Source organism: Pomacea canaliculata, linkage group LG4 (assembly GCF_003073045.1).
Source record: "Pomacea canaliculata isolate SZHN2017 linkage group LG4, ASM307304v1, whole genome shotgun sequence".
NCBI lineage: Eukaryota > Metazoa > Mollusca > Gastropoda > Architaenioglossa > Ampullariidae > Pomacea > Pomacea canaliculata.
Window position 1 is genome coordinate 26,609,546 of NC_037593.1, and position 17,182 is coordinate 26,626,727.

The 17,182-nt window shown below is 37.3% G+C and overlaps 1 protein-coding gene across 1 annotated transcript; it reads left to right on the forward strand.

Annotated features, from left to right (window-relative positions):
- Nucleotides 1-506: 506 nt before the first annotated feature.
- LOC112561877 (exocyst complex component 3-like) lies at nucleotides 507-15,404 on the forward strand. The gene is given in 25 exon segments (XM_025234702.1): nucleotides 507-599; nucleotides 1,964-2,129; nucleotides 2,601-2,657; nucleotides 3,551-3,663; nucleotides 4,779-4,869; nucleotides 5,602-5,708; nucleotides 6,005-6,086; nucleotides 7,044-7,192; nucleotides 7,566-7,679; nucleotides 8,398-8,503; nucleotides 8,778-8,861; nucleotides 9,105-9,178; nucleotides 9,604-9,699; nucleotides 9,895-9,961; nucleotides 10,117-10,209; nucleotides 10,542-10,635; nucleotides 11,151-11,221; nucleotides 11,577-11,749; nucleotides 12,221-12,298; nucleotides 12,628-12,660; nucleotides 12,662-12,778; nucleotides 13,644-13,749; nucleotides 14,013-14,096; nucleotides 14,253-14,345; nucleotides 14,466-15,404. Coding segments are annotated over 24 exon segments (2,286 nt in total). The 5' UTR covers nucleotides 507-599; nucleotides 1,964-2,003; the 3' UTR covers nucleotides 14,544-15,404.
- The last annotated feature ends 1,778 nt before the right edge of the window (nucleotides 15,405-17,182 follow it).

Consider the following 17,182-nt stretch of genomic DNA (forward strand, 5'->3'; position numbering starts at 1 on the left):
GTACAATATCACGATGCAGTGCATCGTTGCACTCACAGCTGTACATTAAAATATTAGAATCCCATGCAGCTCTCTCTCTCTTTTCTTTGTCAGTTGCCTCAAATTACAGTGGCAACTTTTAATATCAAAAGGCATCCGTACGCAACTAGTTAAACTGACTGGTGAGCATTGTGAAATCAGTAAATCTGATGTTGTTTTAAAACTGTCAGTGTCAGACTATTAAATTTTATTTTCAGAGTAAATAATATCTAAAAACACTGAGTCATGCGACCGACAAATTTTGGAGCAGGGCGGACCTTCGATATAATGCTTAACTGCTGTACTGGGTCATGACTCGATGTCATGAAAGCGACGGAAGTCGATAATTTTGAAAGAACTTTACACAAAAATGTTCTTTTCAGTTCAAAAAGAAATAGTTTTAATCAATTTAGAAAGAAAGGATTAAACGAATTGAAGTTTATATTACGAATCAAAACCCACGAAAAAAATGTCTGTTCGTTAGTTCACGAGAGTTCTCGTGGCTATGCGAGACTTGATATCAAAATGGCTGCGATTCATTACTTATAAACTATTTTAGTGCAAGAAGTCGTCGAATGAATGTAGGTTGCACATTAACTTCAACGAGTTTACCATTTAAGTTGTGATTTAAGAATAAAATGATCTTTTGTAAATATGAGCTTTAATGAATACCAATGTGCGCAGCAAAGACACTTCTAATTGTAGCAGACGCCCCGTTTGACACAAATGCATGCACAGCGACAACAGACACCGCCCACCTGTTTTGTTTGTCTTAAAAAAAAAAGCTCTCTCAAAAAAAGAAAATCACTTGTTAGAGATTAATATTCGTTCCATATTTAGTTTAATATTCTAGTTATATAAAATGGTGGTTTGGTTTTTTATTTCGACGTTTGAAAAGCCTGTATAATTGAAAGCGGCTTCATTTTACAAAAACATTGAAAGTCCACCGCAACATCATCACCTTTTTATTTTTCAGTTCTATGTTTACTTTAGTACACCTTGGATTTTTCATGCTCAAACGTCTTGTTTCTTTTTCATTTTTATTTCTATTTTCTCACCGCCTTGTTTCAGACAATTTTAATTATTTATATTTCTTAATTTATAGTACTCTTAATAGACGACAAGAGCTATATATAGTACTTGAACGCTTTCGTTAATTTAGCTAGTCATAGTCAATTCCTGATAAAATCATGGCTTGGTTTGGGGGTGATAAATCTTACTTCCATCATTATGATACTGGTAAAGCACACTATACTGTTCTCATGAAATGAATTAAAGGCGCTGGGAAGTGTTTGAAAGACATTTTTAAGAGATGAATCTTGGGTAACCACCTGAAACCACTTAAAGAGACAACTTTGCAGATGAGGCAATGGTGTTCCAAGCAAATGAACAATGTATGTAAAGGAAGATCAGCATATTATAGTGCAGGGAAAGTGGAGTCAGATTGTATTAAAAAATGAAATGAGCAGGATGAAGTCAGGAGGGGGAGGCAGGAAGAAAAGTAATTGGAACACGGTGATGGAGCCAAGACAGTCCAGTCTGTAAGTGATACAGTTAGTGATAGGCAACCAGTGAAATATTCAAGTATTTCGATTTAAGTTTGGAGAAAGTAAAGATGGAAAGAGACACAAGGGTATACTTTCAATTAAGAGCATAAAAAGGAGAGTCTTAATTTTAAAATGGGAACTGAATGTATGCTAAGACTGGAAAATATTGGCATATAATGGCTTCAGGTCTTAGTTCTATCTTCATGTTTGGATTCTGATTTTATCTCATTATGTGCACTGAACTTGCCTCTGTGCACTGGACTCATCACTTTAAAAGGGAACTTAATTTTTTTCCCCTCTTCTTTTTTTTATTTTCATTGCAGTGCTTGACTCGAATTGTTCATGACTTCAGCAATTGCAACGTATGGAATAAAAAGTATTAAATACTCATGTTACAGATTTGCCCCAGCAGTTTACATACTTGTCAGCTCACTCAAAATGAGTTTTGACGAGGAACCACCACCTGATGCTCGTCTTGGACCAGCTCCTGCACCTTTGGATCTTGGTCGTCTGGAAGTGGAGGCCCGAGCAGCAGCTGCAAAACATGTTGCCAGTCTTTTGCAGGTGATGACAGGTTTCAAGAGGGCGTTAAAGACTCTCTTGTTTTGAAAATACCTGTTCAGTAACTACATTCTCACTGTTGTGCATGGTTAAGATGAATGTACATTATGTGTATGTGAGAGAGATAGATATATCACTTTGACGGAGTAGACTTTACAAAAAAACAATCTAAACAACCTTTATTCACATGATCTTGGATGTAACATTCATTTTCTGTTTAATAATTTAAAAAAAACTGGCGCTGGGGCTTTGCTTATGAAAAAAGAAACCAATGGTAATTTTATTCAAAATAAATTGAGCACAATTTTATGAATTAGCACTGATTGCATAATTTTTTTTCTTAGGATATAAACAAGAAGTGCTCAGATTATTTTTCACAGATTATTTTCTATATAAGGATGCAGAGATGGTAGATGTATGGTGCTTTAGTCCCTTATTTTATAATAAACTTTGGGAATTGTATTTTTGTTATAGCGACCAGATCAGCTGGAGAAAGTAGACCAATACAAGAGAAGAGTTGCCCGAAAGAAGGTATTGTGTGGATAGCAGTAACCTTCATTATTCTGGTATATTGAAATATTGACATGCAAAATCATAAAAGTCCATCTGTTAAAAACATTTTGTTAGCATTGTGCTTTTAAACTTATTTTGGTAATTTGCTTTTTGTAAGTGTAATAAGAAAGATCGCAAAAAGAATGCACAGTAAAGCTGACCAAGATTTTTATGCTGTAGCACTGTTGCCTTCTTAGCCTTGACCTGACCTACCTACCAGCTTATGCTGATCTTTCTGTCCTATATATAAAATTTAAAAGTTTGGGCTTTACTTTAACAATTTTTTTTATTCTGGGTGTTCATAATTTAGGATTCCTTGTGTAACCAACACGTCAGTCCCTGATGGCTACGTAGGGGGGGCTAGTCATACAAGAACACAACAAAGTGGCTCATGCAACTTTGTAACTTCTGGTGTAACAATAGGTCCAGTCACCAGTAGCTGTGGGTGGGCAGTTCAAGGCTGGCTATTACGCACGCAGCTAGCGGGAGAAAAGGACAGTCCTGGGAGTTGTTCAATCCCTATCCTCTACAAACAAAGACATAACTTAGTTCATTTCTAGAGTGCTACACTTGTCCTATTTTCTTTCATTTTACAAGGCATTTAAACTACATTGAAAGATACTTCTTCTGCCTTCATCTTTGGCTATTGGTGAATTCTTCCTCCCCCCCCCCCCTTACCTTATTTCTATCTCTGTGGATGATTTGTCTTATCATCAAATTCAAGACATCTGTAAGAAATCATTTTAGTTCATTTTGCTTCATTCTGCAATGTCCCACTATAATGCAACAACAAATAGAGCCACATTCAATATATCTGTCTTGTTTGGCCAGTGCTGAAAAATGTTGTCATGATGTGATGTATCTTTCTCCAGGCATCAGTTGAGGCAATGCTGAAAACTGCTGTTCAATCACAACTTGATGGCGTGAGAACTGGACTGAATCAGCTGCAAAGTGCTCTCCAGGATGTATATGAGATCAAACACAGGTAACATTTTAACAATGTTTATTCTTGAAATTATTGAAATAGTTAGCTTTCATGAATTAAAAGCTCCTAGAAAAACTAAATCATGTAAAAGGTATTATTGACTTTATTTATCAATTAACGATACAAGATGTCACCAGCATAGGGTGATGAGGTTTTGTGGTGGGCAATTGTTTGGGCTGCTTTACTTGGGCAGGTAGCCTGTAGGTATGTCTATAGCTGACAAGATCTGCTTTGCATTATAGCAACATCAAACTGCAAATCAGTGCCAACTTTTCTGTGCTGTTAAGCTGACTTCATTGTGTCTGGATTTAATATGTATGACCTTCCACCTCTCCAAGCAATCATTCTGTCCCATGTTCACTCTCTGTGAACAAGCATGATGAGTTGTTTCACCCGCTGAATTCAGACAGAACTATCAAGATGCTTCAGTAAGTGTTTTTCCAGAAACTTTATTGCAACATGACAAGCCAGATTCAACTTTATCCCTCTCCTCCCCAACTCCCACACACTTACTCCCCTTCATGATTCAGTCTAGATCTAACCATTGTTGAGAAGCTACTGGCAAGCAAAAGAAGGAGGCTTGTGCTTTTTGGTGACTTAACAGGAGGTGTGTTGACACAACTGTAGTCTCACAATCATGCTTGAATATCTGGCTATCAACTGTCAGACTTTAAATTAACCATGAGGGTCCTCCTCCATCATGTTTGTTGCTGCCTACATCCATCTGGAAGCCAATACTACAACACTATTGATGAACTTTCAAGCATGTGCAGGCCATTCAGGCTTTATGCCTTAACATCACTGTTGTCATCAGTGACTTTTACAATAAATATCCAAAGAATTTAGCTCCTTTATTTGGTATGCCTGCATTATGGATGAATTGTGCATGTATGTGTGTATATGTGTGTGTGTGAGATTTATGCTGCATTACCACAGCACCATCATATACTATGCATGTGGACCAGAATAAAATCTAAGATTACTTAATGACTGGTTGTTGAACTTAAAAATGAGTAGCTTATTCTAAGCTTCATGAACTATAATCACAGAAGACAGTGATGTATTTAACAAAATTTTTCTTAGTGTGTGAGGAGAATAACTTCTTTAAATTGCAGTTTGGATCAAGTTGAAGAGGCATACAAGGCTATTGATCCACTTCACAAAGTCCTGAAGCCATTAATGGAGGAAAACAGTAAATTTTGTTCGGTAATAAACAGCTGTTTAGATTTTATTTATACTTACTGAAAACCTCATTAGTTTGGTTTAAGTGGCTTAAAATTTAGCTCAATCTAATATTAAACATTCAAAAACATACAATGATGATTTTCTTGTAAATTCATCAAAAATGTTAATCCACACCATGCAGCATCTTAACTGGGTTGGCTGTCATTTGCCAGGCAATAAATGACAGTATTATCCTTCAATGTTTATCTTTAAAGTGCTACTAACATGGTTATGCCGCCCCCCCATCACACCCTGTATTCATGTTATTACATGGACCTGCCTTTTCTGCGCACTATAGTTAGTCTCCATAACAGTTTGAATCTCTTACAAAAGAAAAGCAGTCTTAATGCAACACCACTTCTCCCTGTTTATGCTTTAGGACCCTGAGCCAGCGAACCCCTTCCACAAACTCTTAATAGATCTCTAGTTATGGGCAACTTCAAATAGTGATACCTGTAGGAGGGAAAAAAGACCTGATACACTTTTACATATAGCAAGGAATTTTCACAAGAAATCGAGCAACTTCTTACACAGTAGCACAGGTGCATAAGCTGGATCATTTCTTTTTCTCATGCTCACTTCAGAATCTGGTTTTTCTCCATGTGTGATATAGCTAATGCTGCTTTCTTTTGATAGTGGGATGGATTAAATTCTGTGTGACTGTTTGTTTAAGCATGCTTTTGGGTCAGCATTAAGCTCAGGCTTTTTAAACAGCTTACAGCAGCACAAGAGAATCTGAAGCACATCTTCACAGTGCCAGAGAGTGTGAAAAAGACCAGGGATCTCATCAGTGAAGGGAAGCTACTCCAGGCCCATAAACAGTCAGTGCTTAACAATTTTCAGCAAAACCTTTTTTTTTAACCAGTGAGAGATGATTACTGATCTTCTGCAGCAACTTAGCAAAAATAATCTGGGCCACCAAGAGGCAGCATGGGCGATGGGGTAGACAATCTGTCCAGGCCATGGGGCAAGCAACCTCTTCATGCAATATTTGCATTGTAGAAGACATCTAAAGCCTTTATGTCTCTTAGCTTACAATCCCTTAGTTCAGCCATATTCATAAGAGCAACCTGCAGCTGTGGGTCTAAAATTTACTTTTTTTTTTTATGCTTTTCAGTCTTACAGATCTTGAGAGGTCAAGAGACGATTTACTGCTTGAGCTGCACAAGCAGCCTCATCAGAGCCCCACTGACAAGCATGTGAGTACCAGTGATATTGGTAAAAAGGGGATAAAAGGGATTAAAAATCTGGGTGGGGGGTATTTTGTATTTTGAAAGTGCCTGTGCTTGTTTTTGTCATAATTCGAGGAAGTGTATAGCCAAGTGGTTAGACCGCTGGCGTCTGAACCCAGTGGCATCTGAAAGCAGCAAGAGTTATAGGAGAAGGGCAATGCCCTCACATAAAAGCTGTCCCTGAGAAAAGTGGGGTGTCTAACATCTTATCAATGACCTAACAAAAGAAAAGGTCAGGGAATTGCTTTTACTGTTTGTCATTATTTCTTTTTATATTCATTTCTGATTATGTGTGCCCTGATGAGATATTTGCTAACAATAATTGCAAAAGAATTTTTCCTTTTCGCTGACCTTTTCTGCATCCAGGTCTTTTAGTTTAGTTAGTTTATTCCTTGTTGCTCCCTTGTGGAGCATAGGGCAGTGGACCGGTTTTGGGCAGCCCCCTTCAGTTGAGCCCATGTGGTTCTGATGTCCTTTGCCTCACTTTCTTTACCTCAGTCTATTTTCTTTAAAAAATGAACACTATTCACAAAAAATTTTTAAAAATAGAAGTAGAAGGAAACCACCACAACAAGTTATTGAATTCCCTGGTAAGGCAGATTGGCATGGACAAGGAAACAGAATTTAAAAGGGCTGGAAACAGAATTTAAAAGGGTTGCTATCCATCTATGCTGTTGCTTAAATCAGCATATTGCCAAGGATATGATTAAGGAGGCTCCATCCATAGTACAGTGGTTTGAGGGTCCAAAGAACAACCATTATTGACATCTGTCACTACAGGTTGAGAACCAGCACCAAATCTATGAAATGTGCATGCCTGCTCCTTTCTAAGTAAACTGAAACCCATTTAATATCTTCCATATGGCTTGATCGAAGAGCTAATGTTAGGATCAGAAATAATGTTGCCAGGGCCTTCATTTTCAGATGCTGAATCAATACTTTGCGGAGGTGCAAGAGCTGTCTAAAGAACTCGGCAAGCAGCTGTGGGTGATCATCCAGCGGATGTTGATATCTGTGCGTCGTGAGCCAACGCTCATTGTTACAGCCTTACGTATAATTGAACGAGAAGAAAGGTGATTGCTCAGAATTATTGAAAGAAAGTGTCTGCTTAACGAGAGTATAGATGATGGGCTTAACAAAAGGGAACTATCATTTACTGAATATTTTTTGCTTTGTGCTTTGTACTGGCAGGATGAATGTGTGTAATGTTAAATTTTCTGCAAAACAGATGCAGTTAAGCAGGAACATGTTCTTTGCATAAAGGAAATGAAAGGGAGGCTAATTTTTAAGGTTTTTGGTGCTCTTGGAAGAAGAAGGTACAACATCTGTAAAAAGATGTAAAGGATGTATAATGAAATATCAACAAGGATGAATAGCATACATGGAAGATTCTTCACAACAGGTTATTTAGCTATACTGACAAGTGTAATATTTTTGGGGGTACAGGATGGATGCTGCATGGATGAAGAAAAAGGATCACCCAGGGTTCATGCCCCCTGGACGGCCTAAGAAATGGAGAGACCAGTGCTTCAAAGTCTTAGAACAGAGTATTGCAGCCAAGTATGCTGTGTGTATGCATGAATACATTTGTGGGTGTGAATGTGCATGCCTTTGTACATTTGTTTGTGTGTACATATACTGGCATACATGGGAGCTCCGATGAGTGTTAATCTTTGTGCTGTATAGAGTTTTTAGTGTAACTTGAACCTGCTAGTGTGTTATAAAGGTTACCATTCACTTTGTTCTCAGAGGTAAGGAGAAGTTTTAAGTCATCAGAAGCAGGTCGAAAAGTTGTGTGATAAAGCGAACATAATAGAGTGTTATTTTTATGACGATTATATTCATAAGGCATCTGACCAAAACGATGTATAAAAGCACCCATATGATTCATTTTATGATTGGAACAGTGGTGTGAATAGGAGCATTTGCAACCTGCATTACAGTTTTTTTAAGTGAATCAGGCAAGTTGAGAGCAACTGCTAGCTACATTTTTTCATTATCCCATATGGCATTCTGTAGAAAACATAGCACATTATGTTGCATGCATCCATGTGTGTGTGTGCATGCGTGCAGACAAATCATTCTTTGTAAAGCACCATGTGCATGCCATAGGGCTAGAATATGGCGCTATATTAATAAACATTATCGTTATTTATTAAATAGAGGACAGAAGCAGGAGGAGAGTGGGTGAGCATGCAGTAATATGGCGTGATGAAGATGTTAACTATTTGTTGGCGCTGTCAGATCTGATTAATCTATGGAAGCCATCTCTGTGCAGAATGGAAGGTAGCCAACTAGAGTCAAGAGATGAAAATAAAATGTGGCTGGTCAGACATTTGGAGATCTTGCGGCAGCTCATGATTGATGACCTGAAAGTTGTCAAGGTGGATGAAATTTCGTTTATACCCATCTGGAAATTTGTATATTCAGTTTAAGGTTTCAATAGCTGTTGATCTAAAACTTGTTAAGGTGGGGGAACGATAGTGGTGGTGATGGAGGGGAAGATATCACTGTTCAGGAACAGGAAATGTTTATACTTCTGCTTAAAGGCTAACCCAAGTGCAAAATTATTTTCAGATGACTCTTTCGAAAGTAAAAAATGTTTTGAATACTTTGATTTTCTGAGAAATATTCATTGTAGGTCTTGTTTGGTTACAGACACTTTTGCCTCCTGTGTGTCCCCCAGAGTACAATGTTGTCAAGCGCTACACAACCATGTATCACAAGGGGTTGTCACAGCATGTAAGAATCCTGATCCGAATCATGCCATTATTTGATTGTCACTAGCCATTGATTGAAGAATTAGGTTTTGCTGAAGCATTGCTGATAATACTTATTTTACAAAACATATTTATTCATTATGAATGGTCTTTACCTTCACATCATTGTTAAGTAACATTATAAGCCTGTGTATTGTTATTTTAAGATTTCTAAAAGTGTTTTAATTCTAGTTTGAATATTTTACCACATGAACCTGCCTTACAGCTACAGGAACTTATCCACCAGGAATTAGAGGGCAATGAGATTGTCTCCCTTCTTCAGTGGGTTGGTGCTTATGAGTAAGTACAGTGCTCTCTCTGTCTTCCTCTTTCTCTCTGTTGCTTTGAGAGATCTGAGACAGAAGTATAATGTTCCCCGCAAGTTATGTTCAGTTACACTCTACTTTCCATGATGAAAAAACATGAACTAGCTAATGACAGCTATGATCTTTTCAAGGTGCATAATTTGAATTAACATTTTGACCACTTGGCATAGGATGCTGTCATTTTTTTTATTGCTGGTATCATATATGTTTTCATAGTTTCACACATTGGTTGGGGTAAGTTGTAAATATGTACAATAACTAGAGTCCTGTTCGATAAAATCAAATTCTTGTTATCTCTGGCACCAGTTTTAGATCTAGCTGGATGCTCACAAGTATATTTTCATTTGCTTCAGTCAGCTGGCAAGGCAGTTTTATGTTAACACTTCACATTTGTTTCAGTTCCCCAGAGCTGATGCGACACCCTGATGTCAATATTGATGTAAAGGATCTGGGACCTTTGCTTGAGCAGGACGTCATTCGCCACCTGCAGAATCAGTATGTCAGGAAAAAATGTCAGCGAGATCATTCTTGTTTTCAAATGTTAGGAAAAAATTGAAAGATGTCACTCTTGAATGTAGAAGACTCACTATTGTTTTTCATTATTAATTTTTATGTGCTGACTTACTCCTCTGAACAGAATTCTTATTGCAAGATTCCACAACATATTTGAAACTTGCTTTCATATTTCAGATACATGAAAAATATGGGACAGAATATCTCAGAATGGAGTCGAAATACACTGCGTTCTGATGTGAAGGTATTGCATTTATCAACATGTTGGCAGTGCAAATTACTAAGATTTTCTGTATTAGGAATCATAAAGAAGTAGTAAAATGTTCCTGTAAATAAGTGGCTTTTTTCTCCCGTTGTAAACTATCACCCTGCTAAAAATTTCAATGTGTGTGTGTGCAGGATTGGCTAAAGGCTGAAGAACCAGAGGCTGATGGTGATGGCTACTATAACACTCAGTTACCTGTCATTATTTTCCAGATGATGGAACAGAATGTAAGGGATGTTAGCTTTGTCCATCTGTATATTTCACTGGGTGACTGGCTATGTTTGTATCTTTCTTCCTTATAAACAGCCTTTGCTCTCTTTTTCTTTTTGATATACACTACATTTGTGTGTGTTTACTCTGTGGGAGAGAGAATGAGTGAGAGAGAGCGAGAGCTGAGGTATAAGATTTAAACTACATTTTGTTTTTTTTGGGATTCATCTAAGAAAATGGATTTCTTTGTAGTTTAGATATTATAGTAATAGATTAGTTATCTTGTGTTTTGAATTCCAGCTGCAATAACATGTTTGTTTTATTTATTTATTTTTTTTTTTTGTTACAGTTGCAAGTTGCTCAAATTATTAGCCAGGAGCTTGTGAAGAATGTTCTGGAACTGTTCACTTTTGAGCTAAACCGCTTTGCAACTGAGTACAAAAGTATGCTTTTCTCCTGCTGCAAAAGCTTTTGAGTGCATGTATATAAATAGTTAGAAAACAAGCATCCAGGAAGATCAAAGAAGGATCAAATAGATCATAAACAACCCCATATGTATCTGTGATATCGGTCTCATTGATATCTATCTTTCTGAGCAACAAAATGCAGCAGGACACTTCAAAATGATTGGGAAGGAGGCAGGGTAAACAAAAATAGCAAAGATAGTATCAAAAATGCATGTGCATGCAAACGTGAGGAAAGACCAATCATCTGCAACCAAGTACCAAGGTTCACAAGAAGTGTTTGCATTGGAGTGTGTCTTTATCAGGACTGGTCATTAGACAGTAATAGAAGGAGGAATTTTGTGTTAGACTGTAGGACTTCCTTTCCCTATATTTTGTCCTACATTTGGTAGAGAAATATTTAGTGTTGTTAAAGCAAAAAAAGAAGTAAAGTTTGAAAACAGTGTGTGATTTTATTCGGATGCACGTTTTATTAATATATATATACTTTGCAGATGAGATAAAGATCTACAGGGAGCGACATATGGCAGACAGAAAGGAGCCTAAATTTTTTGTGCACTACATGGTGAGCATTGTGATTGTGAATGTGCATGTGAAGTAATCATTCTTTGTCATTGAGTAGTAGTATTTACACTTGGATAGCTTTCACTTCAAGCTTTGTACACTGTTTATGTGTTTGTCAGGGGAAGTGGGTAATAAATGTTAACGTTACAGTATGGGGAAAAAAATGAAGGTCACAACCATTTTTGTCATTGCTATCTTATTCTTTGCTTGGTGTAAATCTTGCCTTAGAGTTTAAAAAATTGGGGTTTATTTTGGGACCGTGTGTTTTTATTTTGATGAAGCATTTAAGTGACATCAGAGTTTTAGATTTCAGTCATTTATGTGATATAAACTTGCATAAGTTATGTCTTTATCAGATAGCCAATATCAACAACTGCCTGAGCTTTGGTGAATACATGCGTATGCTTCGCCGTCGTTATCTAAAGAATGATGAGTATGAGGAAGAAGGGGTTGAAGAGGACACAGAAATGATCCGCAAAGACCGCTTCCAGCAATTGACAGAACAGTTCTTGGCCATTGGAAATGAGTGGTATGAATTACATTTTGGAAAATCTTCTTTACCTAAAAGATTCTTCAGCAATATCTCCTGCACAGTGTGAGCATATAGCTGAAAAATGAAAAGGCTTTATACCTTTGTTAAAATGTATATCTCATCAACTTTTATTCAGGTCTCGGTTTTCAAAGTACATTGTCCAGGAGTCAAGGCTAATCCTCATAAGGGATACATTAGGAAGTCACTGTAAACAAGAAAATTTTCCTATAAGAATGACTGATTACAACGCTTATCCCATCTATGATCAAGCCCATGATGAAAAATAGACATAATGATGGCATTACTGACAATTTGTAAGCATTTTACCACTTTATCCTTGTTCTGTAACATATGTTGTTGTCATCATTGTGTGTTTGCCTTTGTCTCTGTGTGTGTGTGTGTGTGTGGATGGATGTGTGTCTCCATGCGCACTCACATCTGTGAGCATGTGTATTTTGGATACCACAGCTGTGGAATCCTGCTGGATGAACTTCATACTGACTTAAAAGAGAGCAACTGCATCAACGAGCTTATGACACGTAACTGGTCAGTCTGTATAATTGCATTCCAAGTCCTAAGCATAGTATAACTGATCATGCATGTATCAATGGGATCTTGTTTGAAAAAAAATCCTCATGCATTACAGCTGCTCAGGTAATAACTTTTGTAGCTTGTTCCAAAGTTTGTCAGTGTGACATTCAGGTCCTGTTACAGTATCTAGACGTATGAATTGTTAAAACAAAGAACACTTCTTTTTTTATTTTAAGATTAGATTGTTTTATTTCTAGAAATAATTTAATGTGGGGGCTTTTACCTTCTTAAATTGCAAGAGGAATTAAAAGATCTTTTGTTACATGTCTATTGCCTTTTTATAGGATGGCCAACACAAATGCTGTGGACACTATATGCCACATGGGCAGACTATGCCCAGGATTTTGTCCACATCAAGCCCCGTATGTTTGAGTCTTTAGTACAAGAAGGACAAAAGAGAATTCTACGAGAGTATCTTCGAGCCTTGCTGTCAAGGTATATTGAGAATCTTAGACAAATGTGTATTTAGGGAACACATGCATTAATTCTTTTTTAAAATAAACTCTTCTCAAACATGACTGATAGTGTAGAGCTAATTGAGCTTTTATTACTATACTAGCAGGAATATAGTCAAATCTTGGTATCAAAAGCCCTGGTATACAAATTCCCACTATCCACTATAAGTCAAGGTTTTTAGTGTGTTACCTCATGATTGTAACCACCAGACCAAACTAGAAGAGAAAAAAGGTCTAAAAAACAAGACTAAAAATCATTTTTTTAAAAGCATGGACCATGAGCAAATTTATAAGAACCTTAATCATTATCTGTACCAGCAAACTACCACATGTGTAAACAAAGGCATGGCATTTTCCCAAATAAGTTAACCTACTTTATTTAGGATTTAGTTATAAAGTAAGATAGGTATATAAATGTTATATAATGAAAGTGAGTAACCAGGTTTCAGGTATGCCAAAACAAGGTAGGAATTATTCCCATCAGAATGATGGAAATGTGGCTCCCATTACTTATTATTGGAGCACTTCTGGAACAAAGTACATTCTGTTACTGGGGTTGGACTGTACCTGGCCTTGGCTGGGAGAGGGTTTATGTGAACTGTCCAACAGAGATGTGTTACAGAGTTATTTTCTTCCTGTGGTTCTAGATGACATGAAAATAAAAATTCTTTAAAGCAAAATACATTTACCAGGCATAGACTGTGTCCTTATGACAAAAGGACTACTTTTGCCAGTTTGGTTAGGATTTATATAGAGAATAGACAACGCAAGCACACTCCTGCATTCTGCTTTATATTCATATTATATTCATGTGGGTACATGATTGCTGTTTTTAACCCTGCTAGAAAACTGTCCTTCAAAAACTATGATGAACGTCGTGCTTCAGCAGAGAAAATCTGTCGAGAAGCAGAGCAGATGCACAAGTTGTTCAAAGATCTGGCTCCCAAACTGGTATGAAGTTACTAGCTGTTTTCTGCCTTTGACCAATTCTTTGCATTATTGGAAAACAATCTAGGTCATTTTTCAGAGATGTACGCCAGAACTTGCTTATACTCTTGTTACTTTCTCTAATTTAAAGTTTCAAGTTCTGCCATGTAGACACACATAATATTCATATTTTCACTTGTTACCACTCTTTTCCACCAATTCAAGCTTGTTAATTTTATCACAGCAAGTGAAATTGTGAAAGATTCTCTTTCTCTATATTTTAACAGGAAGGCAATCAGTTTGATGTTCTTCCAGCCTTGGCGGAAGTTTTACGCTTGAGGGACACTTCCATGTTATCCCTTGAAGTGACGGTAACACATAACACGTCTAAAATTATTACATAGACTTTAGAAAATTACATTTGTTTAATTATGTGTCACATTACCAAAAGATTTATTAGACTTATTTATTGTGTGTAGATTGATGCTAGCTGCTAGTCTGTGGGTGACATCTTATTTCCATTTCAGGGGTTTGCCCAGAAGTATCCAGATATTCGCATGGAGCAACTAATCAACTTGATTTTGTGTCGTGGAGACATTAGTCGTGCTGATGCCAAGCAGGTATATATATATACAGATTTCCAGTAAAAGTTTGTATCTCTTTACATATAACTATTGAGTCAACAGTCCAGTTATATTTCCAGACATTTTTAATTTCATACTGTTCTTGTTTCTGTGCAGTTTGCAATGGATACTTTAGGTGAAGAAGACCTTCGTCCCAAACCAAAAGGCATTTTCACAGATCTTGGTGCAGGATAGTCAGTCTAGGAACAGCCTTATGGTATATAGCAGGAGAGCAGCATGTCAATGGAACTACAGTGTGGCACAGAAAAGGTCCTCAGCAAGAGAAATAGAAACAGGATTGTTCTGTTCAGGCAAGGACTGATGTCATACTGCAATCTTTCAATCCCACCATTTCTGCAGAGCTTCATGTTCATCAAGTTTATTAGAACAGCTTGAGGTTGGCAGGATATAAGCATATTTTACCAGTCAGGGTAGCTACTGGATAAATATGTTGTCTTGGTTTAATTTATTTTGCTTTTTTAAGACTGCACTATTGTAAAAATTCTCATTTTTGAGATAGTTCACATTAGACTAACACCACATACATTAACTCTTTACACTCTGGAGCTTATTGCTTATCTGGCAGGTAACAATCGTTTTTTGACAATGCCTATATGACTTTGAACGGTAAAAAGTTCAGAATGTTCATGTCAGTAATGTGAAGTAAATGTTAGAACAAATCGAATTTTACAGCAAAAGCACGCCAGATTAAAGATCATTAAAATGAGAGAGAGATATAGAACAAATTGAGGACCTGCTTTTTCCAGTGGACTGCATGAATCTCTGTATCAATAATTGCAATATGCTTAGAGTGGGTAAAGCTTATATTTGGGAGCAGTGTGCATGGAAGAAGAATCATACTTTGAGATAAACTCGGCCTCCAGTTGCTTTAGGCTGCAATGTTTGTCTTTTACAAAAGAAGTGGTGAAACCAATATCTAATAGAATCTTTCCTTTACAATTTGTGCATCAATAATTGCTACTTAGTAATTGCAGGACTGCTTACCAGGTGTGTGCTCCGTCAAAACATCTCAGAATTAAAGTATGTTATTGCTGATCAGGTGTTACCTGTTCACATGTTTACATAAGCATATCTAACACATGCACATGAGCACACAAACGCTACCTCTATGTGTGAGAGCGTGACAATGCTATTAACAAGCGTGATATCAAGAGAATAAAAAGAGTAAACATAAAGCTCTCATTAATGTAGATTGATCAACCGCATATCGACTTTAAGCCCACCTGAAGGCAATGCTCACTATAGCTGAGCATGCACTAAAAACATCTGCATAACAAATGACATTCTATTATCTTTTGGGTTCTTGTCTCATATAAGCGAGAGAAAAACATAAAATGCAAAGTAGACGATTACTTGAAACTCATTGGGTATCATTATTTTAATAAGAATTCCAATAGGAAGAATCTTTTAAGAATTTTAATGTGTTGAATATGACTTTAGAAGTTACAACTGGGTCTTGCTGCAAAACTCAAAGAGCTCGAGCTCGCCCTACACAAGTACTATTTTATACTTAAGTTCACTCTTATTAAACACATGTCGCTTGGACATATAGTTCAACATACTATATTCATAATCACAGATCTCACCCTACTGTAGAGGCACACACGCATGCGACCTGTATGCGCATATGCATGCACACACACACACAAAATACATATATATAGGTAGTCGAGATGCTGATTTTTACTTTGTAAAGCGGCATTCCTTACACTTTTCATGAACAATATATATATAATTTTATTAGAAATATCTTTATTCAAACATGTGGTTGTGAAATACAACGGCCAAAGAATCCGCCGCGATGACCACAATTAGACTAAGACTCGTTAACAGCATTTTGAATTCTGCCATGTTTGTTGCTGTGTCAGATTCGTGGCGCTTGCAGTAATTCTGGCTTGGGGTTTCTTGTTAGCATGTCATGGGCTAGGTCGTGGAATGTTTCTTTGATGTCGTCGTCATAAAGAGCACTGACTTCAATGTATCTTGCCCCAACACGTTTTGCCCATGCGATTGCCATTTCCGAGGGCACATCACGATGACCTTCTTCAGCGAGGTCACGTTTGTTGCCTAGCAACATCTGAAAGGCGTGGCAAGATTAGTTGAGGCGAAGATCTTTGGTTGCGGGTCTTTACATTGGGCTTGCTTCTTTGTCGCAAAGCACAAAAGACCACGCAGACATACACAGGCGAACAAGCGTGCACATGTATGCATTTAATAAAATGGAGGAACAAATTACGCGTAACTATGACAACAAATAATCTGCTCCTGGAATTAGCAGACGAGAATAAACACAATAAGGTTTTGTCCAGTTTCACCCTTGCATGACTCTGATTTTAAATGCGCAGGGCGCTCTGGCTGGCTTTTATTAGCACTAAGCAACCTTTATTGTTTGGAAAGCCTCGATCAGTACCAGCTGGTGACAGCGGTACACCATAAGGATGCCCACAAGTCTGTGGGAACAGGTGTAATCAAGATAACTGATTATCTGCACTGTTTACAGTTGATGTATTATTTAGATCTATTATACTATCGTCTGCCATTCTAATTATTTTTTTCCAGATGTTAAATTAAAGAAGTGTGCCCGACAGTTATAGATAACGCTCTCTTGTCACCACTGCAAGATCGAGAGGCCCAGAATTCAGACCTTGTATTGGGACACATCATTTACAGGGCTGTCCGTTGGGGGTTTTCTCCGGTTTTCACCCCTCTTCCTTCATAGTGCGAAATCACCTCTACGATGTACGGCACTTTCCCACCAAAGCAACCAACCAAAAACTATGACCGATCATTTGATGTGCATGAATGATGACCTG